Source organism: Conger conger, chromosome 5, assembly GCF_963514075.1.
Source record: "Conger conger chromosome 5, fConCon1.1, whole genome shotgun sequence".
NCBI lineage: Eukaryota > Metazoa > Chordata > Actinopteri > Anguilliformes > Congridae > Conger > Conger conger.
The window spans coordinates 40,885,460-40,909,087 of record NC_083764.1 but is presented as its reverse complement, the minus strand read 5'-3'; the positions used below and the strand labels follow the sequence as shown (position 1 = coordinate 40,909,087).

Genomic DNA, 23,628 nt, shown 5'->3' with positions numbered 1-23,628 from the left:
GCTCAGGGCTACCTGAGGACCTATTCATTACATTATTGGTATTCAGATCTCTCTCTCTCTCTCTCTCTCTCTCTCTCTCTCTCTCTCTCTCTCTCTCTCTCTCTCTCTCTCTCTCTCTCTCTCTCTCTCTCTCTCTCTCTCTCTCTCTCTCTCTCTCTCTCTCTCTCTCTCTCTCTCTCTCTCTCTCTCTCTCTCTCTCTCTCTCTCTCTCTCTCTCTCTCTCTCTCTCTCTCTCTCTCTCTCTCTCTCTCTCTCTCAACCCGTCACTAAGTGGGGTTGCTGCGTGGCGGACTGTCTGGCGAGCAGCCAGGAGGTCGGGGGTTCATGTCCCAGGTTGAGTGCCATTGATCTTCCTTGGGCATCCAGCTGCATACACAAACATGCAGGTTGCCATGGATATGTATTTCTACGAAGCAAATGTTTTATGGAATACGGGCTGAACCATTATACCTTTTCAGATGGGCTGTTGTTGCATTCATGAGACTTACCATAAATTGGTAACTATAATAGTGACCGAATGGAATCGCTTTGGCTTGTAGGTACAATTATTCAGCTTTCCTTATTTTTTTATGCTCCGGTTTCCTGTTCTGGTGATTAGGCATTCCATACCGTGGCATAAAATGAGATAACAACATTCATAGAGTAACAAAACCATTAACATAGTAAATCTTTTTATTTTGTATTTTTTAAGGTTATTAACATTTTAAACATTTAAGTGAGAGCACCTTTTTATAGTAACTGCCTGGCTCATGAGAAGACTGAGAAACAAGAAGCACTGTGACTTCGAACAAAGGAAACAAAGAAACAAATTCACGGGATCGCCGGACTTAACCAGACCGCGGTCTCGGTCTCCCTGTGGTCTAACCTTGGTCGTGAACCGTTCTCCACCACGGACCCCACCCTGAAATAGACCGAACAGCCCCAGCTGTGGGTGCTGACCAACTTGGCTTGTCGTTAGACCTGGTTTACATTTTCCTGTAAAACAGGCCTGTCTTCTGTGTTTGTGGAGCCTAGACCACTTTCTAATTAAAGTGCATCTGAGTAAACTGCATTCAGGGCCCTCTCAAGCGGGGCTTTCTGTCTCCCTGAAAGGGCGATGGCTTTGGGAGCGTCGCAGACATTAAGGCAAACTGCGGGAGTCGCATGGCGCTGTTTGGAAAGGCAAGGTGGGGAAAGTCAATTGACTAATGCTCCTCTAGCACTTTATTTAGGACTGGCTTATGCTCAACTTCATTATGTGAATTGTGCTGAGATATTCTTGAGCACAAAAGTGTTGTTTATTAATAAACACGCTTACCCAAGGACAACTTTCTCTGACCGGGGTCCGGAGGGGAGTAAGACTTGTCTTTGTCCTTAGAGCAGGATTTTGACAGGTTTCTGGATTGGCAATGCTCCTTGTTAATTCACCAATCAACATGAGAGATTTGACCCATCTTAAGGCCTGGCTTTCTGTCTAGCATTATGTATTTGGATTAAATGTTGACACTGCCAGTGTCAACTGACCGCCACCCCAATAGGGCGGTTCATGACATGGCATCACCCCTAGAGCGAGGGTTCTGATCACGTAGTGGTACAATGGTCACTGCTGTGTCTAACCGGCTGCCTGCGCCCTGCTGTGCCTAACCGGCTGCCTGCGCCCTGCTGTGCCTAACCGGCTGCCTGCGCCCTGCTGTGTCTAACCGGCTGCCTGCGCCCTGCTGTGCCTAACCGGCTGCCTGCGCCCTGCTGTGTCTAACCGGCTGCCTGCGCCCTGCTGTGCCTAACCGGCTGCCTGCGCCCTGCTGTGCCTAATCGGCTGCCTGCGCCCTGCTGTGCCTAATCGGCTGCCTGCGCCCTGCTGTGCCTAATCGGCTGCCTGCGCCCTGCTGTGCCTAATCGGCTGCCTGCGCCCTGCTGTGCCTAATCGGCTGCCTGCGCCCTGCTGTGCCTAATCGGCTGCCTGCGCCCTGCTGTGCCTAATCGGCTGCCTGCGCCCTGCTGTGCCTCCTGCGTTGTGTCCTCAGATGCATGGTCCCCAGGCATAGTTAAACATGCAGCTCAGCTGGCAGACTGCCATGTGAAGCGCCTGTGGTCTGCCGCCTTTATCATGTCGGTGTGCATTCTCCCAGACTGACGGAGATCGTTTTGAGACACTTGCCTAAAATTGTTGCCAATCCGAACCAGGAAATAAAGAAAAGGGTGTTTCATGTGAACCAAAAATGTAAGCAACAGCAGAGGGGCCTATTAACGTGGAGTTCTAATCCACATTTGTAATAAATGTAAATTCACATTTATTTGAGTGCTTAGAAGAGACACCCTTCCTTATCAGTGGTGACTTCAATTTTGGTCAATATTTTACAGTTATCTATTGGACTAAAGCAATTAAAGTTTATAATCTCATGTGTACAATATTTATTCCCATCTAGAATTCAATCTTTTTGATAACGACCCCAGTTCTTGTCTATTGGTGCCCATATTGCAAGTTATGAACCAGTAGTAGCTTTTTCATGTGCCTTTTTGTAAAGAAATCTAATTCACCATTGCTCTGTATAGAAGTGAAACTGTATACACGACTGCCAGGAGGGGGCGACGAATCGATGTCTGGGAATCGATGTGTAAGCGCTTTTGTGAAGCGGCTCCATGTCCCCGTTTGTATTGGCTTGCTGTGGGATTGTGGCTGGAAGAACAAGCTGCATCTAAATGCCGTTTTTCATTAGTCATTTCATTTTTTGAAAAGTACATTAGCAATATTTTATTTTAACTTTCCGCATTCACATTGTTTTAATAGTTCAATAGTTTTAGCCTACATTACTTCAGCTTTTGTCAAGTGGTACATCTGAAGTCTGTCAGCATTCGCGGTGCTTTCTCCAGCATCAGTCGTATTTAATATGAATTACCTCTTCAATATACAGTAGCCTACTCATTGCGCTAATGATTCATTCAGTGAGTTGGCTGCCATAGAAAAGCGACACTTCAGTTTTCATCCAGAACGCAATAAAGAACATGTCTTATCTCTTGACCCCCACTGTGTGAAGGAGAGTCGACAGATGTTGCTGTCGGGCTGACGGTGATTGAGTACCAATCAGCCGCCTCCCTTGGTGCTGGCGTGTATGGTGTAGTGTCTCCGGACCTTTGTAGTGTTTCCCATCAACGTGTTGCAGTGCGCTTTGAAGCTCCAGAACGGGAAAATTGTGAACGCGCGATTGTGTAAAAGCGATGCCCTCTGTGCCATTCGCCCTCCTTAAAGACAGGTTTGACTTGTCGTTGCATGCACATGTCCGAAATCCCTAGTAGAGCCACACTATATGGCTATGGTATATGTGTTGAGTATGAGCTTGGCGGTTCCACATGTTGGGGAGGGCTGTCCTGGTTCATAGAAAGCGGTCGTGGGGGGAGAAATGATTATGTAACGCCGCACGAAGTGGTCTGGGAGACCACATGTTGGCTGTTGTTAGTTTTGCAAAGGGAGTGGTTCAAGGGAAACATTGAACATCGTTTCTGCACTCCCCTGACTCCGTCACATTTTCCCACTCCTTCGATAGGCTAATCGGGGCGAAAATTTTAGTAGGCCTAGGGTGGGGGGTAACTGTGGGTACCACAAGGAAATGGTACTCAGATTTCAAGTGTAGGCTAACCTTTAATGCCTTTACTTTAATTGAGATCACAAAACTGTTGAAAGCACCGGTTAAGTGGTTAGGAAAGCACCGCTGTGCTCGTCGTATGCCATTGACCATTTCGTTTTTATTGATGCGAAAATTTTCAGATAGTTTTCAGGACCACGTGTGCGGGGCAGCTCACCGGGAGTGCCTATGCCTTTTAAAGGTAAACCCAAAGCGGAGGATTATGCTTGTGGGTTTATACTGACTTCATTTGGGATAGAACACTGTTTAAGTACAGTTACTTTGTTTGTAAAGGAACCTGCCATTTAATACAACCGTGATGGAAAAAGAAGATTGATTTAGTGTTGGCTGCCGAAATTCTCGCGATCAGAGTTATGACTAAGCGTGATTTTATTCCTAAAGTATTATGTAAACTACATTTAGAGACATTCCTAAATAGCAAGCTGAATGTGATACGTGCAGTCAGTTAACATTCGAAAGGGAGGGGGGGGTAAACCTAACCCCACCCCTTCTGTTAGCTGAGGCTTTTGCCTTGTATAAAATACCTTCTCGGGTTTCAGTCCTCAGTACAAGATTTTTCATCTTCAGGTGCGCTTCTAGCAGAGTAGAACTTGGGAGAATTGTGTTCCTTAAAATGCGTGGCAAGGTGTCCTACATACTACCCTGTTCTTCACCTGGGTCGTCACCCACATATTCGGGGCATTTGATATCATACGGAAGACGCTACAGGTGACTTATTTTTACTTTATTTTGGAATTGAGTACTCGGTCTAATGGTTCTATTATTTATTGCGAATTCCAGAATTATTATTATTTGTGTAATAAGCACAGGTGGTGGTTGGAATTTCTACATTATTTATATTGACCTCTGAATTTTGGGTATTTCTTTCTGCCGGTTCGTTATTCAGTATGGTGTGCTTAATTGAGTTGAGTTACAGCCGGGGAGTTTACAACGTGTTAATGTTGCCTTGAAAGAAGGTCGGGCTGAATTAAAATTGCTGAAGTATTCTTGCGTCTTAAAAATACTTATAGAGCTCTAGCTGGTTACGTATTTTAAAGCCGCTTGACCGGTTGTTGATGTTTTGTAGGTTTTGTATGTCATACAATTCGTGCGTTATTCGCGGGAGTGTCATACTTAAAATATTTCCGATGGAAAGCTGAAATCTGCTCTAGCTTGTGGAAGCAATGCGGTTTTATTTAGTGGTTGTGTTGAGAGGTGGGGAAGTCTTTTATAACCTTATCAGTTTATCAATAAAGTACTTGTATAGTTTGTTTCTGGAAAATAAAAATGTGAAACTGCCTTATTTTTGTTGTGGCGCACCTCGTGTATCGAGTGAAGGGTCTTCCTGTTATCCTCAAAACCCCCGCAAACTTTACAATTCGCTTCAGATGCAGCTACCAGAGGAACAATGCTGCGGCCCCGGGAATGCTGGGAGCTAAATTTGCATGCCTTGTTTTTAAGCAAGCCTTCCAGAAGTAGGGCAATGGGTGCTACTTTTAAATTAGGCGGCGCAAACGTATGCAAATATTTTTTAAATGCAGCGCCCCACGGCTGTTGCTGCAAGCGGAGGGGTATTATTATTGATGAAGTTTGTTTATCATCTATCGCTTGATTGACTTATATTTCGTATAGACAGTGGATTCCGGTTTACTTGCTGTGGGGGCGTTGTGGAGACGGAAGAAGGCTCTTTTAAGGATGTTCGCAGGCGTTACTTCTTGGTTCAGAAAATCGTCTACTTTTCAAGTTAAAACTTTACCGGCTTAAAATAAAAAGATAAACGCAATGAAATGGAAAATCGGTGCCTTGCCAATATCTGTTTATTTCCCTGTTTTAATTCTTATGTTTCCTCTCTTCACCCCTCTAGGGCATCTGGAGCAAGTGTCGTTGCCATTGACAACAAAATCGAGCAAGCAATGGTAAGTGATGCGTTTCTTTTATTTTGAACGAACACTGCAAAATTAGCTTGAGGTTAATTGCAATATTAACCATAATTCCAAGTCCCCTGCATTGTACTGTTTGTTTGGTATATCTACCAGCTGCTGCCCTGTGTAAATACACATTTTGAATATGAATATTCATTCGCCTGCTTTCACCCAATCTTGTTAAGATTTTTTCGAAATTAGCATGAATGCAGATAGCGGTTGAAATTGTACTTCCCTCTAGGGTCTTTCAGCGCACTTCTCCCTGGTTATGGGTACGCATTTTGCACTTTGCTGTAGGTTGCTCTGGATAAGAGCGTCTGCCAAATGCCATGAATGTAATGTAATGTAGCGGTGTTTTACAGCAGTGCCATTGGCTCTGGGTTAATTGGAGCTTTCTCTGGCCTTGCCTGCAGGACCTAGTGAAGAGCCACCTGATGTATGCAGTGCGGGAGGAGGTGGAGGTGCTGAAGGAGCAGATCAAAGAACTTTACGAGAGGAACTCTGTCCTGGAGCGGGAGAACGCCGTACTCAAGTCCCTGGCCAACAGTGACCAGCTCTCCCAGCTCTCCATTCAGCCCAGCAACCCTCCCGGATCCACGCCCCCCCAGCAACCGGAGGCCCCGCCCCCTCAGCCCAACGTCTCCTCGGCGTGAATGCAACCCTCGCCGTAGCGACGACGGAGACAAAAAAGAAAAAAACGAGGCGACCATCCTCGCACTCGAACTGTTAAAGAAAATAAACAAAGAAGACAAAAAAATCCAAAAACGAAAATAGATCCGTCTGCATCTCGTCCTGCCGCCCGCTTCGGAAAAATGTGAAGAGCCGCCGCCGCTTCAGTGAGTGTGTGAGTGTGTGAGTGTGTGAGTGTGTGAGTGTGTGAGTGTGTGACTGTGTGACTGTGTGACTGTGTGACTGTGTGACTGTGTGACTGTGTGACTGTCCGCACGGCGCCTGGCCCTCCCTGAGATTCAGGCCATCATCCTGTGAAGGCATTCCGTTGGGTCACGCACCTCGACGCCCGGGCAGAGGCGGGGCGGCGGTCTGGGCGGGAGTTCCACGGGGAGCAGCGGGTGTCCGATTCGGGCCGCTTCTCGTCGCCTCCGACCCCCCCACCCCCACCCCCGGCCTTCCAGCCGGGCGAGGCAGGGGGGCGCAGCTTGCACGGAACACAAGCGAAGGCAGAGGGTGGCGAATATGTAGAGGAGGAGGAGGACCTTGCTGTTTCATGCTGTTGGAAGTGCCAGTCTGTCAGTAGAGCCATCGCACTTTTGACATGCGTCCAATCCATCATACATCAGTTCAGTTTCACTGTTTGTGTTTATTTATTACAGGGCTGCTATTTTCATAATGTAAATGAACAGTGTTCCCGAATCAGTTAAATGAGAATACTTTTTTTTTTTTTTTTTTTTTTTTTTTAAACCTTTGAAATATGTAATTGGTCATGCAATGGATGGGTTGAGTATTGCATAAACTAGTTAACTATATAGGCAATAATAAAGACAAATTTTGGTGTAGTTCTAACACTAATGGCAATTTTACTTTGGGATTGTTTATTTAGTTCAGTTCCAGTTTTTGAATGTACAGTTGTATAGAGTGTAAAGTATTAAGAGCATAGAAACTTTGTACAGGTAAGCATCAGTTCTTGTGATATGAAATCTTTAATGAATATTTGGTGGGATATTTTGATGAAGAAAACTGTTTGCTTCTGTCACTCGTTTCTTTGTCTGTGAGCGGAGAGGTAATTGCCATACTTGCCCCCCCCCCTCCCCCCACCTTTAAATAGAAAATAACAAAAAACTTGTGCTTATTTTTATATTTTTTGAGGGAGGGAGTGGGTGGGGGGTGGGGGGGGGAAGAAAAAAGCTGTGAAATTGTTCAACCTACTTTGTAACCAAAGATGCAAAGCTGTGTAATTCAGTTATTATTTTGTAATGCGCACTCTCTTATGTATTTTAATTTGTTTCATTTTTTTTTTTTTTTTTTTTGTTACTCTCTCCTTCACCACATTTTTTTTGTTGTTGCTGTTAGCATGCTTTGCATGATCTGTAATCTTCAAGCCACTCTCTTACCTCATGGTTTTTATTTTTTTTATTTTTATTTTTTTTACTTCAGCCCTTATTGTATCATAAAGTAGTCTGTGAAAAATGTCAGAGCGGACGCGCCGAATGAAGAGCTGGCCGGGAGATGGAGGAGAGAAGCCCCGGTGCCCCGCGTGCACCGTGGGTGGCGAAAATGAAGTGAGCCATCTTTTTGTTCATTTAAACGGTGTTTTTGAATTTCATATGCAGATAAAGTTTTGTTACTTTGCAAATTTTAATGTATTTAATAAATGCAACGTTCAGATTCCAAACTAATCGTTTGTCGGCTCTTTGTGGAAAAACCTTGGTTCGCAGATGCGCTTTTAACCGCCGCGGGCTCTGTATGGGGAAGACCGTGAACCCCAGTTCTTTCTGCCCATCTGTGTGTTCTTGATGTCCCATTGGACACCCCCCACCCCCCCACGATATGTTTTCCAAATGGGCAAAGCTATTTTTTAAGCAAAACCGCGAAAAAACACTGTCTGTGGAAACTGCATGTAAACAACAAATGAACCAAAAGTCTTTAAGAAGCTCAGTACCCAACTGATGCTCCACCATCAGGCAGAGAGGTATTCACCCGCACAACATCGTTCAACAGATGATACAACAGCCATGGGGGAGTCACTAATTGCAAGTTTCATCCACCCTGCGCTTAGCTATAAACCCCTGCAAAACTGGGCTCTCAAGCGAAACAAGTTTCTGCGCAGGGTGGCTGCCACAACATGCACAAAATGCCTGTAAGCAAAACGATGCAGTTTACACAGTAGCAGACGTGACTCTTTCTCTCTCACCTGAAATTAGGTCACCCCTTCAGGCCTTTGGAAGAATCATGTGTCACAGTCACTTGGCATGCAGCACGTGCCAAAAAAGAAGGAAGAAAAGTTGATTTATGTTATCTAAACTATAAAACGCGTGCCTTAAAACTTGCAGCATGATTTCAGCATTTGTTCCATTATTCATACATTAGTCAACTGTGAACAAAGCATGTTTTGGAACAAAAAAAAAGAAAAATGAACATTTACCACTTTTTTCCCTGGCTCCCTGCATTGTGTTGGGCAGAAATGGCCTGTTTCTCAGTCATTTATTTAATATACAAGTATATTGTATGTAGGTAAACCAAACCAAAGTAAATAAACATATACATTCACCGAGCACTTTATTAGGTATTTAGTAAGAAATTTTTTAAACTTCTACTGCTGTAGCCTATCCACTTAAAGTTCTGATGCGTTGTGTGTTCAGAAATGCTCTTCTGCATTCCACTGTTGGTTATTTGTGGTTATTTGCATTACTATCACCTTCCTGTCAGCTTTGACCAGTCTGGCCATTCTCCTCTGACTTCTCTCATTAACAATGCATTTCTGTCTGCAGAACTCCAGAGACTAGTGTGTGAGAAAATCCCAGGAGATCTGCAGGTCCTGAGATACTGAAACCACCCTGTCAGCCACCAACAATCATTCCCCGGACAAAGTCACTTCGATTTTTTTTTTCCCCGTTCACAATTGGCCGATTAGATAATCGCATGAATAAGTGGGTGTAATAACGTAAAAATGTTCCTAATAAAGTGCTTGGTGAGGGTATACTGTATAATGTCTAAGAAGCATCCATTTTGACCAGGGACAGGAGTGAAGGACCTGAAAAGGCAGCTAACCAGATTTTCTTCTGTTGCAATGTAAAATGAATAGTAGAATTGTCATTAAGTAATAATATCAGAGGAGAGCAAGGAATGATTTCGGCAAGTATTTAGGAAAAAGTTAAGCTCACCCGCTTCCAAAAATCAGACACTACCTGGCACTCCCAGATTGTATGTAAAAAGGCTCTGACTGCACCGTGGGAGCGCAGTAAGCACATTGGAGTGGGAGAAAGATGCGTTTGGAATAGTCGTAAAGGAGTCCTATATACCATGTGAAGACATTTTAAATGAATAATTTGGTGGTTTGGATTTCTAGAAGCTATAGTCACATTATCTGACAGCAGCACAGTGGTTTAAGGCTCATTTGATACCTTGGACCCTTGATGACTTAAAACCATTTAGCCAACCAATGTGTTCCATACTGTATCAGCATAATTTACAGCTGAATCTAGTCCCACCCCCCAATTTCCATTGAGTTCCATTCAATTGCAAAGAGTTTTAGTATTGCTTGTAGCACAACCTGAAAATAAGATATCCAGATGCATGCTGTTGATGGGTCACAGACATCAGGAAGTCATGGAATGCAAAGGATATGCAACCAAATACAAAATATGACTCTTTTATTTGACATTGTTAATTTCTCTCAAACAATGAAATGGGGAACTACGTATAAAAGGTGCTGGTGAAACCAAAATGTATAAACATACCGTTTAATAAAAACTCTGAGTCTGCGCTTTGACCACATATTTGCTTGATCACAAACCGAGAAAATGAAATATAAAATCAGAAAAAGACAAGGTGACCCCAAGCATTTGAACGGCAGTGTATATTCGAGCAAATATTTTTAATTCAATAAGAAGACTGGTCTAAATGCTATGACTATAGACCACCTGTACAGTTCTAGCTGAAACAGCACCTGAAAATGGACTGGAAAAATGTCTTATTTTAATACAAGTCAAAGGTTGCTGAATCCAACATTTCTTACAGCTTTGATTTTTCATCTGATAGCTATCCTGCAGAAATGGTCTATACTTTCTAGACCAAATAATTGGTCTACGTGGAATATATAACATTCACACGTCATCAGTTATATACTATATTATATACTATAATATATAAGTGAAAACAAACCCATCATTCTTGCCAAATGCAACTACACATAATCCCCATATTTCAGCATGCCCTGTGTAAGTTTGTGCCCTGGTCTTTATGTCTATATGACTTCACATATACACTCACTGAGCATTTTATTAGGAATATGTACACCTACTTATTCACAAGATTATCGAATCAGCCAACCCTGTGGCAGCAGTGCAATGCATAAAATTATGCAGATACAGGTCAGGAGCTTTCGTTAATATTCATATGAACCATCAAAATGGGGAAAAGTTTGACTGACTGTGGAATGATTTTTGGTGGCAGACAGGGTGGTTTGAGTATCTCAGAGACAGCTGATCTCCTGCTCAAGTCTACAAGTCATAGACTTCAGGCAGACATTGATTGCAAGGGATTTGCAATGAAATATTGAATTTTTATGGATATAATGACTTTATTTCATTACTTTTAATCCCCTAAAATTAGGGGGCTATGTATAAAAACGGCTGTGGTACAATCTGTTACCGACACGAGGACCAGAGTTGTGCCAATGACAGTCACGGAAGCCATTATGAGGCTGATAAATAAGAAAAAACTGTCAGAGACATGGGCCAAACAATAGGGTTACCGAAACAGGAGCGCACTGGTATATGCTCGGGATCATTACTTTGCTGTGGGATGAAGTGCCGTCCAATGCGTTTGGAGGCATTTGCTTCAACTTTAACAGATACGATGCTTCTGGACAGAATTAATTCTGCTGCTGCTGTCAGCAGTTACACTATGAATGAAGGCAAGTGAGCCAGCACCTGTGGCAGCTGTACACACCCCAAACTATAACAACCTTCACTGCCCTGTTTCACAGATGAGCAGGGGGGCTTTGGTTCTTGGGCAATTCCTTTTAACTTCCACACCTTTTTCCTGTTTTTGCAGCTAACTACGGATTTGCAGTGTAGCCTCTGTAAATCTGTTTGTGAAGTCTGCTGAGAGCAGTCACTGACGCATCCATACCTGCCTCCTAAATCTACCTGCCTCCAGTGATCTGTCAGACAGGTGTTTGCAGGTTTTTTTCCATTATGGCATCAATTCCTCAGTAAAGGTGTAGGTAAAGGTTTTGTTCTTGGCCAACAACCCCCTTTGCAATTACTGAGCTCACAACTGATGTTCCAAACAACATATTTTGGTAAGCCTATTGTTTGGCCTACAGTATGTCTTGACTGTTTTCTTATTTCTCGGCCTCATAATGGCAACCTCGACTGTTATTGGCACAACTGTGGCCATCATGTGCTGCCTGCACTAAGGAAGCAACTGATACACTAGACTAATCAGAAACAGCTGAGAAGCCAATTATGTTTGGTCCCCTAAAATGGGAACAATGAGGGATTATGTATAAAATGTCATGTACGGTGGCGGCACGGATGGTGCAGTGGGTAGCACTGCCGCCTCACAGCAATGAGGTCCTGGGTTCGAATCCCCGTCGGCCGGGGCCTCTCTGTGCGGAGTTTGCATGTTCTCCCCGTGTCTGCGTGGGTTTCCTCTGGGTACTCCGGTTTCCTCCCACAGTCCAAAGACATGCATGTTAAGCTGATTGGAAAGTCTAAATTGCCTGTAGGTATGAGTGTGTGAGTGAATGGTATGTGTGCCCTGAGATAGACTGGCGACCTGTCCAGGGTGTATGCGACCCTGATCAGGATAAGCGGGTTCAGATAATGGATGGATGGATGGATGTCATGTACGTCCTACACCTATCACCCAACATGGATGTAAGTAGCCTGTACTTTAGCTTCATAGTTTTTCATTCCAAATCCAATTTACTGTGGTACAGAACCAAAAGAATCTACTTATGGACTGTGCTATATGTTGTAATGTCAGTTTAAACAAGAATCCCCCCCTTCTACATTTCCCTTTAATTGGAATTTCTCTTTAATAAAGCTTATGAAGATGCTAACATCATTTTGATCTGCACCAGATTCTCAGCATGAATCTCCCACAGATGTCTTCATTCAGTTTTAATTCTCCATCACATTCATGATGTGAACATGGAACAACATTTGGAATGATGTTTGGACTCCCATTTGAGATGTCGCCGGGTATTTCTGAATATCTCAGATTTTATTTTAAATAACAAATTGTTGCACTTTGAATTGACCTTTCAATCCACTACATGTTTTTATTTTTGCTTTCCTTCTTTGTCAAGGTTAGCAATCCAATTAAAGAAGCTTCTTGAGAACGAATGTTACTGTGGACGCATCAGCTTCCTGAAATTAAGATGGCAGTGAATAATAATGAATATTTTCTCCATATTACCTCCTGTTATAACTGATAACTGGTTTCTAAAAGCTTCTATGTTCCAGGGCTATTGGTAGCTACTTAAATCAGGATATGCATTTCTTACTTAAGCAAAAAAAGGTTTTGGCACATTACTTTCAGTGGTTCATATTCATACAAAAAAGCACACACAAACATTTAAGTGTGTGTGTACGTATGCATGGGTGCATATGTGAAATACTTCCATGAAACGTGTACAAACCCATGTACCGTACGCACGTAGGTAGCTTCTTGTTGCGGACGTGACTCATCCATCCTGTGAATCTAGGTGAGGGGAGGAGGGAAAATTCCTGGTATAAGCAATATGAAAGATGTGCCTATGACTGTGATGTGCGTCACCTGATCCTGTGAAGATTGCCCGTTTTTCTAAATACAGACAGCTCAATAGCTCCTCTGTCCCAAGCATGGGTGTACTGAACATGACAGAATGACACAAATAATGAACCAAACACTGGTTCTGGGTTTATCAATTCGGGGGCCTTGAAACTCACCACACATGCAAAGGTTAGTGGCAATTGATTAGAACTTTGAATAGTAATTGTATAATATATTTTGAAAGACCACCAATTCTTTTTTTGAAAATAGATGACATGCCTCTACGTCATTAAAATTTTGAACATAATTGGAAACAAAACACTTGATGCAGATAAGCATCGAGGCTCTCATACAGTTATGTTAAATTTTGTTGAGACTAAGTAATAAGAGTCTCACAACATATTGTCCGTCATGTTATTGCTGTAAAAAAACAACTGCACTTGAAACATGCTAGTGCATGTTTATTGAATATTTCTGTCAGGGAATAGAAAGTTGTGTTGGAAGTATGAGCAATTGGTAAATAGTCTGCATTTATATAGCGCTTTCATCCAAAGAGCACACACAACAGTGACTGGCTGCCATGCAAGGTACCAATCAGTCAGAAGCATTTGGGGTTTAGGTGTCTTGCTCAGGGACACTTTGACACACAAACCGGATCAAACCGGCAACCTTCCAACTGCTGAGCTAATGTCGTCCCATGTAATTACATTTATTTGTTTAATTTATCAACCCATGCCAACTGCATCCCATACAACTGAGAGCATGTTTCTCACAGAGGTTATGTCTTTATCAGGAAAAAAAACTGGATCATACCATGATCTTCTTTATCTGTACCCATTCTCCTAAGATCACCAAAGGAGCATTACATGAGAAAACAATGAGGCCTCTGAGAAAGTTGAGTAGCAAACTCAATCTTCATCTTATACGGTGTTCCTGTAAATCCCTGCACATTATTTGAGACCTTGCTTTCTTTCAAGCCTGAGCTGTTCGAAGATTGGAGTTGTTTGAAAGACAGCAGGGAACTTTCATGAACTTATTTCCTGGTACAGTCTGATATGATTGACTCATTTTGACCCCGGAGAAATATATCAGAAAATTCAGCAGCTTTACAGCACAGCCTGGGTTATGCAATGCAATCCATATGAAACGAAAAGCCTAAACTCTGTCACGAAAATTTGAGACTTGTGTGGCAACCTCATGACTGGTTCACAGACTATGGCAAACCAGCCATAATAAAAGTAATAAATATCAGTAGAATCCCTCAGTAAATAAAGTGAAACCATAAGACTTACTGACTTGCCCTACTCTAGTGTTAAATGACAATGCTGGACAAATGCTGATTGTTCCATTTAGTCTGTAGAATATCCTAATATTCAACTGCCATTTTAGTTGCCCGTTTGTGCTTTTATCTAAGATACTGTATCTGCAAATGTATTAGTTTGTAATGAAATTAAATAACTCCCTTTTCTCCACACAATATGATGTCCCCCAACTTCAATGCATGTGCCCGATCCACTGATATTTAATTGGTTTAATTGTATTACGTTGAAGAATACTTGGCTGATGCTAGACATACGCAAAAGAGCAACTTCCATCTTTTGCTCGTTTTCATTTTATGCCTATGGTTAAATGTATTTTCATATATAACTTATGGGAACATTAAAGAATCCGCAATCATGTAAAGTATGCTTGCCGCATAAGTCTGCTTGGATATCGGATACTTCATTCCCTGAGAACTGGAAAGATGGAACCAATACCCCAGATTGTTGAGTGAGATTCATGACAAATTGTGTGTGGTGTCAACACTGTCCAAATTAATCCCTGTTCCCATTCCTCCATGCAAATTTACTTTAACCCCTTAAGTATAACCCAAAATAAAATTGTGACTATTATTGAGGCCTTCTGACTACATGCATCATCCTGGTACTTTCTGGAAGGTAATCCTTTGCGTTTTGTTTTCCAAGAGTCAGAATTACTCAAAACATTACAAAAACATAGGAGCTCAAACACAATGGAAGTGGAAGCTTTTTTTTTTTCACTAAAAATATTTAGTTTTTGAGTGGATACAGATTATTGTGTTGCTGTGCGCTTATAAACATGGCGTGTCTTGACTTGTCTTGATGATGGCCACTTCTTGAGCCTCTCTTCCAATCAGGTCACATCTGTCATGTGCTGAATAGATTGTTGGTCTCTGGCCAGTTTCAACCAATGAGCTCTATATCTGGTAAGTGTTGTAGCAGGCCTTTTGGTAACCTAATTGAAAATTGCCCTTGTCACCCAGTTGGCTCAGTTTAGTCATCTTGGTAACCATATTTTTATTTTTAATATCTTATAACTATGGACTAACGATGCTCTTAGTAAGGTTCAAAACTTTTTTTGCCGGTGCGGGCAGTTCTTCGCTCTTCATGCCAGCCTGACTGACCTGATCAGCCATTTCAGGTATGAGACTTAATGTTGGTCATACTCTGCAATTAAACACATTTAAACAATTAAACAGGGGTAGACCTCCTTAACACATTTAGTGTGATCAAGAAAATTTATTAAATCCAGCCAAATCTAGATTGGTAATACAAATAACATAAAACTTGCACGTCAGGCTACTGGGGGAGGGCATTAACAGGGTGTTGCTGCAAGAGAGCATGCATGCTCAGATAACTTATCCTGTATAAATAAAGGTTAATAAGTAAAAATAATAAGTGATTTCCAGGTTATTATTTGAAATATATATGAAGACGGTTCTTTGCTTTTTTTGAACTTTTTTTATACTTACTGTATATAAAAAAACAGGGAGATCATTTTTCATTGGACATTGCAACAATAAAATCGGAACTAATAAATAATAATGGATTGGGGGGTCGGTTTAAAGCAGCTGCTGGTTATTAAATAAGTGTCGATGCCAATTCATCAACTGGTGCCCTGCAATAGACAACCGCTATCCGATATCTCAGAAAAATTCACCCATATTTAAAAGTCAACAACACTATGATAAAGAGCAGGATATGCAAATCATTCAGAGTATTGCCAAAAACTTTACTACTCAGAAAGAATTTGCATTGGCCGAAGTTCTAACACATCAATGTGTTCAGTTTGCATGGCTATGAATGATCAGGGGCAAGTTCAAACAAGTTAATTGTAAATGCAAAAGGAAAAATTACTTAGTCATACATAGCGATAAAAGCCAGCAGTCACACAGCCAATTACTTTTAAATGTGCTCAAAGAAACTGGCATAGCAAGAAATCCCAGAAAAAACAAAACCCTATTCAACAGAAATTATGAAGGAAAATACTCAGAAAAAAAGGTACATCACCCCCCAGTGGACAATTTACTTTTTTTTTAAGGCACCAGAAAATGACATGAGAACATTCCGGCCAATATTGTCCCAGTCATTCATCAATGCTAATGTTGTTGCCTTGTCTTTTGTGATAAGCTATGTAGGTATGTCTAACATATTCATAACATTGTTTTTAGAAAAGGGGTGTGCTCAACTGACAAAACATTGTATTCCCCATAGGGCCTGAAAGGATGTGAGGTCCAGAGTTGGTCCTAAACTACTCCACAACAGCGAGCTCTGGACCTCACCTCCCATTCACACTGTTGTGAAATATTACATGTTTTTCTGGAAACAGCTGCCGAACAGAACAGAGAGCTATTGGCAGCGGTGTTGATGGGGGGTGAAGTCCGTGGGTGCAAAATGGCCCACCTAAATAGAATCCGATATCTGCCGTCACAAAAACAGGGCAAATTACCGGCAATTATTTTACACATAAAACAAGCAATAATGCTACTGCCAAAATTCACAACTAAGATGGCTAAACCATGAGACTAAAGCCATTTATTTCATCCTAACACACAGTATCCACGAGCAAATCATCCAGATGGTTGCACAATACATTGTAGGAATTAGGCAAACTAACCATGCAGTAGCAGAGCAGTTGTGCTTACTGATGGCAGGCCAATCTTCACCCCCCCCACCACAATGTGCACCCTTACCAGCTGGTCTACAGACCCCATCTTTCACATAGTCCTAGTGGGCCTGAAACAGATACATGTCATTAAGCAATGCAACTGACATGCATTTAATCGTGCATGTCAAGACCAAGTATTGACAAACCGTTCTCATACTTGGCAGCAGTAAAAACACATGGCTGTAATTATATTCACCCTGTAGACTGATGTGGAAAGCGTTATTTGCGCCAGCATTTTAAAAGATGCATGCCAGGATAAGAACACTCCTCAAATTACACAAATAAAATGGCTCTACCAAACTCCTTTCATGACTCCGACTTTTAAAAGAAACACTCATGAACCACCAAGATTACAATGTGCCACATTAATGTTTATTTGAAACATTTTTATAAAACAAACAACTTTTTTTTATATAAAAACTAATTTCTATTAAAAAAACCCAAAACAAACCCCTAAATAACTTAAACCATCCCTGCCTATGGAATACTTGGCTCTGGCTTGATATATCAACCTCATCAAGAACAAGTCAAATTTGCCCTGAAAAAGGCATTCCTGAACACAAAACATGAATGCAGAATCAACTCTGGTCATTATTAACAGTAAAAATAAGAAAAACATTAAAAGTAAAAAGACAGGTGACCTCCTTCGAAGATTAGTGCTCCCCTAAATCCTGTAGGGCAGTCTCTGGGCTCAAAGGATTCCTATTGTCCCCCAAGAAAATTTGACAGGTCTTGCGTCGAAAAGGCTGTGCTGGGTTCCCGGCTTATTTTGGCTCCCCCCCCGCTCCTCTGCGGTACGCACGGGTTCATGGTCGGGATGCGGTCGACCCGCGCTGCGGTCAGCCCACGGTGACGAACCGGCCGGCCTTGCTGCTCTGTGCGGTCGCCACGCGCTGGTCTTTCAAGATGCGGAATCGGTCATTCAGGGTCATGCCGGTCTGACGAGGGGAGGCAGAGAGGGAGCAGACAGGAGAGATAAGGAAAGGGCATTCCTTCAGCAACCCAGGGTCAAAAATAAACAGTCATTCCAGAAACATCACTCTGATTGAGGAGTCTGGGCAAGGCTCTTCTGATTTTTCTCTCCACAGCAGAAAAAGCTTATTCACTTATGGTGAGCACGTTACTCTATAGCAACTGCAAGGTAAGGGTGCTATCCACACAAAATCACAGCTGATGAACTGAACAAAGTTTAATGTCCTTATTCACATTTTTACAGGCACGCACACACGCACGCAGAGCCAAATTTCTAGCTCTGAATGTAGGATTCAAGCAATAGCCCAAAGGACAGGTCATGAGGTACTATAAGTAGAACTAGTACTGTCCAGTGCTACACAACAGAGGGACAGTGTGGTGAGAACAGACAGTACCAGTTCAGAGACAGATGTGAGAATGGTACAGTCCTAAAACAAACACACAGGCAGTGAGAATGGTACACTCCTAAAGCATGAACGCACAGCCGGAAAGAGTGGTACAGTCCTAAAACAAACACACAGGCAGGGAAGAATAATACAGTCCTAAAGCAGATGGGAGTCACCTGCTTGCCCACGCTGTTGATATCGAACTGCAGAGGCACCCCTTTGGGCGGTTTTCTCTCCTCTTCTTCCTGCTTCACTATCTGTGGGGGAGTAACAGGGGGGTGCAGAGTCCAGGCTCGGGGGGGCCTGAAGAGAACAGAGGGAGGAGCACAGACATTTCACGGGGGGTTACTGTCCTGCTGCACAGCCAAGCATCACTTTCACCTCCACTTCTGAGTTTTTCCTCAGAATCTAGAGCAACTGATTATGTAAGTGCAGCCTGCACTTGAAAGAGCAAGGCCACAGCACTTAACCTGGACATTAGATTGCGGCCTTCCCTAGGTCCATTAACACGTGTGCAAGAGTGTACACGCATGGGTTTGTGTGAGCAACACCGCTTCATCTCATAGGTCTTGAGGCCTGCATCTTAACAGTGGCACTTAGAATGCAGTCCATAAGTGTTTGGACAGTGGTACAATTTATTTTCTTTTGACCCTGTACTCCAGCACTTTTTAAAAGAAATTTAAACTGAAATCATGAATATAAGGTTAAAGTGCAGACAGTCATATTTAATTTGAGGGTATTTATAACCATATTGGATGATACATGTAGGAATGACATCTTTTTAATTTTTATGACAAAGCAACAAAAAAAGAAAAAAGGAAAAAGAAAAAGGGGGTTACAGTCCAAATACTTATGGACTGCACTGTATATGACCGTAACTGTATCTCTAGGTCTTGCGGATTTTGCTCCTTATGTGTAATGCCCTTTGGCTAAAAGCGTCAGCTAAATGGATACATTTTAAATCGCCTCACTCTGGCTGCGTTCTCGCGGTTGGATTGTCGATGGAAACGGTCAAGATTCCGCTGCTCGTTGTCGAAGTGCGCCACCTAGAGGAGTGGAGGACAGTGCAAGCTGCAACACGCATTTCCTGAAAAGACCGCCCCCCTCCCCCAGCACAAAGACGACCGTTTCCAGTGGCATGTGACGCCAGACTTACGGCTGTGTCCTCTGTGCTGCTGCTGGGGATGGCGCAGGGCTGTTCACCTGGGCCTGGACCTGAGGCGTGGACAGACGCGTGAATGGGAAAGGGGCATTTTTAGGCCTTCTACAAGGAGGTCACATTCCAACCTGTAGCAACTCAAATTTACGGCTGCCGCATGTCCAGGTGCTCTGTACAAGGGGAAAGGGAAAGATGTACTGTACCTTGAGGCCCCTACGGAAGAGAAAAGTTGCTTGGCGAGCTTCCTTCTGGATCTGCTGAATGGGAGGCACATTCCTACACAGAAAATGGGTTGGAGGGAGAGGTGCCGACAGAAAAGATGGTTACGTAGCGAGAGAGATGACATGTAGGTGCATTCACAGAATATAAATGCAATTTATGATTATTATTATTATAATAGAGTACAAAACAAGCTATAGCAACAACAGGTAGTGGTTAGTCTTGATCTGAGACTAGGGATGGGTCTCATTTTGATTTTACTAATACTGGTGATAAAACTTTTAAAACGGTTTCCTAAACAAGGCCTGAACCAACACAATCTTTAAAATAAAGAGCAAGCAAACATTCAATTTCTATTACATTTTAATTAAAGTGTAAAGGTTAGCTTGCTTGCTGTCACTGGCGAGTAGGAGTGGACAGAGGGAGTGTAACGTTAGCTAGTGAAGCTGTGCAGTGGGGCTTAGGGTGAGCAATGTTTCTGTTGCCTGCAACTTCAGTTTGTCAGCACCAGAGGGTGCTGGAAAACAGTGGACATTTCAATTGGCAGCTCAGGGATCGTATTTTAACATGGCACTGACACGAGGCACTGGGTTTTGGTACTCAACCCTATTGGAGAGACAGTCCATCATTTGGAAGGGGAAGCAATAGCTTATGATATTGTTAGCATAACCAATCTGACTGGTTTGTGTAGCCAGTGGTGAATTTGACTGGAGTAGCCACCTCAGACGGGGGAGACCTCGGAGCCCCGACTGCTCAGATGAAGTGACCGACTATAGGTCAGCAAAACACAATTGGGCGAACTTCTCCCACATCAGTGTGAACCTGCTCAGGCTCATTGTTTTCCGGAAAATTACAGCCCTCACAAAGAGAGGCGAGGCAAGATGGTGGGTAATCCCCTTATAGTGGGCGCAAGGAGGGGAACCAGGGTGGTGGGGGTTGGAGGAAAGAAAAAAAAAATCCCGTTCTTAACATTACTGCCCAAACAAACAGTATGGAAGCCACAGGCGGTTTCGATACATTCAGAAGGCTCGTACTTGCTCTCACATTTGAAAAGCAAATAACAAAGCATCACGTGCATCACAAGTTCTCCCACCTGCCTTTTCACAAAAACCACGAAAATGTGACAAACAGAAATCTGTTTTCAGGTAATGGAAAGGAATATAAAAGTGCTCAATTGAGGGCTTTGATAAAAATAATAACATTTCCCCATTCATTCAAACGGGCAAACGGTACAAAACAATACAGAAATAATGTTAAGAAAAGACCCAAAAGTAACTGCTGCCTCTTCTAAATAGCATAACGGTGTATAAATGGTATTACTTAAACACAAAAAGGAGTGAAGGCCCATCCACACCACAAACTATAAACAATAACTGTAAGGTTAACAATGTGAGCATCCACACTGATGAACAATAACGTTCGTAAATACTGACTTGAAGCCATTTTGAAAAGAATGCCCTGTAAATGTGGATGGATTTAGTTTGGCTGGCAGTGTTTCTATCATTCACGCAGCTAGAAAAAAAGAGAAAGTGCTATCAATGACATTGTTCGTTATTATCGTTATAGTTGTGGTGTGGACTCTGCCATCCAATTCAGTCAGAACAATTTTTAAAACTATATATTTATAGTTATCGTTATAGTTATCTATCTTGGTGTGGAAGGGCCTTAACTGATGTTGGAGATAAAAGCCTTTGTCCTGCATTCAACCATCACAGTGATTAGGGCAGTATTGGCAGCTGTGTGCATGGCTGCCAGCAGGGGGCAGTGTGTGTTTGCCGCTCACCTCGTGTGCAGCTGGACAGGTCTGTATGTGGATGTGTTCTGGCCCCTCTGTGCTCCCACTTGTCTGTACTGCCGTCTCTGTATGTCTGTCTGTCTGGGCTGCCCTGGCCTCCTCTGCAGGAGCGGTCGTGGTTTCTGAAAGAGAGGGGAAGAAGTGACAGAGGGTGGACAAGGAGAAGGGAGAATGGTGGGAATGCGGAAGATATCAGGGATGATGAATTCTTTTTCACTTTTCAGGAACTTGTTTTACGGATACGGAGTCTCACACATCCAAACACAAACATTCAAAGAAGCAAGCATAGAAAAATCTGGATCAAAACATTTATCATTATATTATAAAGAAACAACACAGCGAGTTTCCCTTTTAAAACAATCAAAAATAAAATGGCAGGTGTCCGAATGGGGAATCTGGTTCGGCACACATCACCACACGTGTTTCAGGCTGACAAGTGAGGATATCACAGTAGTAAATATATTAAATAAAACGACTGATAGAGCTTCAAACAAATGTATCATTGCCTAGAATAAGTACACAGCTACAGAACACAGCTAATTTGTTAGTTAACTCCTATGAGGGTCTGAATGTAGCCTATATGCTAAAAATCATAACAACGATTAAGTTCATGCATTCTTATAGATTTTCCCTGTAGCGGCTTTAGGTACCTGAGTTACAGCGGGCCGGTTCAGTGGGCTGACTCCCTTCCAGAGTGCGGCCGACCGACGGGCTGCCAGGCCTGTGATGACCCCTTGACCCCGTCGACGCCCCACTACAGGGGGCACCCTTCGGCCACGGGCACCCAGCCTCACTACGCCTCCACCTGAAAAAGAGGTCCAGGTATGAGCAGTCTACCGAACAGGACAAAGTGCACATTGCTGGGTAACAAGAACATGCTCTTCTTATAAGAGTAAATGCATTATGTTGCACAATTTGTTAATAACGTTACCTCTTTGAGAAGAGCCACTAGCCCACGATCCAACCCTCCTTCCCTGTGGGAAACGGCCACTCACGCGTGTCTTGCGATTTTCCGAGGCAGACCTATGCGTCTGCTGCTCTCTTCTGTTCAAACGTATTATATCATCTGAGGAAAAGTGCAATGCAGTGTAAACGCAGGCGCGGCTAACTGACAGTAGCTCCTTGATTTTGCGGTGTTAGCTGCTACCACTCGAAATAAACAAGACTCCTCATTAAGGGTCTTAAGAAAGTTTGGTTGATGTCTGTGACTCTGTGGAACCAATATAAGTTAAATACATAGGCAAACAAACTTAGCCAGCTAGGTAACATGGTATACATTGACGTAACTGAACGCAAACATATTGCCTTAAGCTGCTTTCATCAAGGCACCAGCTAGCTAACTTACTGTTTAACCTGTGTTAGCTATACTATGTATAGCTTGCTATCTACGTGTAGATGAGACAATGGTCATTTGGCGAAGTTAGTTAGGTACCCTTAGTCCTCCGAGCCGTGTTTTAGATAAAGGCGCTACATAAATGCCAACCTATTACCATTTCATACAGGGCTAGGCATAGAGCAACCCAGTAAAAGAGCCACTGTACCGCGCGGCCTTACCTAAGGACATGTCGATTTTATCGAGTCCTTCAGCGCTTTCCCCGCCACCAATACCTTTCCTTAGTGATGGTCCACCACCAGAATTGAAACCGATATTGCTCATGATTTTAATGTTAATCTTGTAGGTGAATTATAGAGCCAAAACAATCCCTGCGCAGCGTTAATTCACTCCATTCACTAGTAAACCCCAATATACTACCAATACTATGCGCATGCGCGCGCTGTGACATCGAATGAGTGGATTGTGGGGTGTGTAGTTTTATTCAAACATTGACAAATACTTTTTCGCTCCTCACAAGCAAACATTCGTCACTGTAAAATACTATTTTGAAATTGTACAGATAGTGGATGCACTTTATAAAATCATACTGCCTTATGCTGACGTTCGTTTCATTAATTACGGCAGTGCTACCAGCCGGAAAAACAATCATGCCACTCACCTGGACTTAACGTTACTGTTAAAATTACTCTTAATATCCTTACTGCTTTAGTACGTATGGAGAGATGGGTCATGTAGTTTTATCAGAGACGAAGGAGGGGGAGGGGTGTGGTGCACTGAACTTGAGACAGCTTCCGCTTACGGGTTCCATGGATTCCTATGCGAGCTGCTCAA

At 42.8% G+C, this 23,628-nt stretch overlaps 2 protein-coding genes across 3 annotated transcripts in view; one reads left to right on the top strand and one right to left on the bottom strand.

Moving 5' to 3' along the window:
- LOC133129834 (TSC22 domain family protein 2-like) overlaps window positions 1–7,875 on the top strand; it is a 34,940-nt gene extending 27,065 nt beyond the window's left edge. Inside the window, exons 2-3 of the mRNA XM_061244180.1 lie at window positions 5,464–5,515; window positions 5,935–7,875. Coding sequence (XP_061100164.1) covers window positions 5,464–5,515; window positions 5,935–6,174 — 292 coding nt within the window. The 3' untranslated portion in view covers window positions 6,175–7,875. The remainder of the gene's footprint in view (window positions 1–5,463; window positions 5,516–5,934) is intronic.
- Window positions 7,876–17,280: 9,405 nt separating this feature from the next.
- On the bottom strand, window positions 17,281–23,565 carry LOC133128627 (UAP56-interacting factor-like). Of its 2 annotated transcripts, none has more exons than XM_061242308.1 (9): window positions 23,456–23,565; window positions 22,393–22,527; window positions 22,112–22,266; window positions 21,450–21,583; window positions 19,651–19,723; window positions 19,445–19,503; window positions 19,260–19,334; window positions 18,465–18,591; window positions 17,281–17,868 (listed from the first exon to the last, which is right to left on the bottom strand). In XM_061242308.1, exons 1-9 carry the CDS (start codon window positions 23,526–23,528, stop codon window positions 17,770–17,772), a joined length of 930 nt encoding a protein of 309 aa, XP_061098292.1. In that variant the 5' UTR covers window positions 23,529–23,565; the 3' UTR covers window positions 17,281–17,769. The 2 variants fall into 2 exon arrangements, with proteins under 2 accessions (XP_061098292.1, XP_061098291.1); XM_061242307.1 differs by lacking the exon at window positions 23,456–23,565 and adding an exon at window positions 23,016–23,242.
- Between the last annotated feature and the right edge of the window lie 63 nt (window positions 23,566–23,628).

Coding starts and splice junctions, on each gene's coding strand:
- LOC133128627 (XM_061242307.1), bottom strand. CDS start 23,118: ATGAGCAATATCGGTTTCAATTCTGGTGGTGGACCATCACTAAGGAAA. Junction 19,504..19,650: donor TCTTCCGTAGGGGCCTCAAG/GTACAGTACATC, acceptor TCCACGCCTCAG/GTCCAGGCCCAGGTGAACAG. Junction 17,869..18,464: donor TCAACAGCGTGGGCAAGCAG/GTGACTCCCATC, acceptor TCCCCTCGTCAG/ACCGGCATGACCCTGAATGA.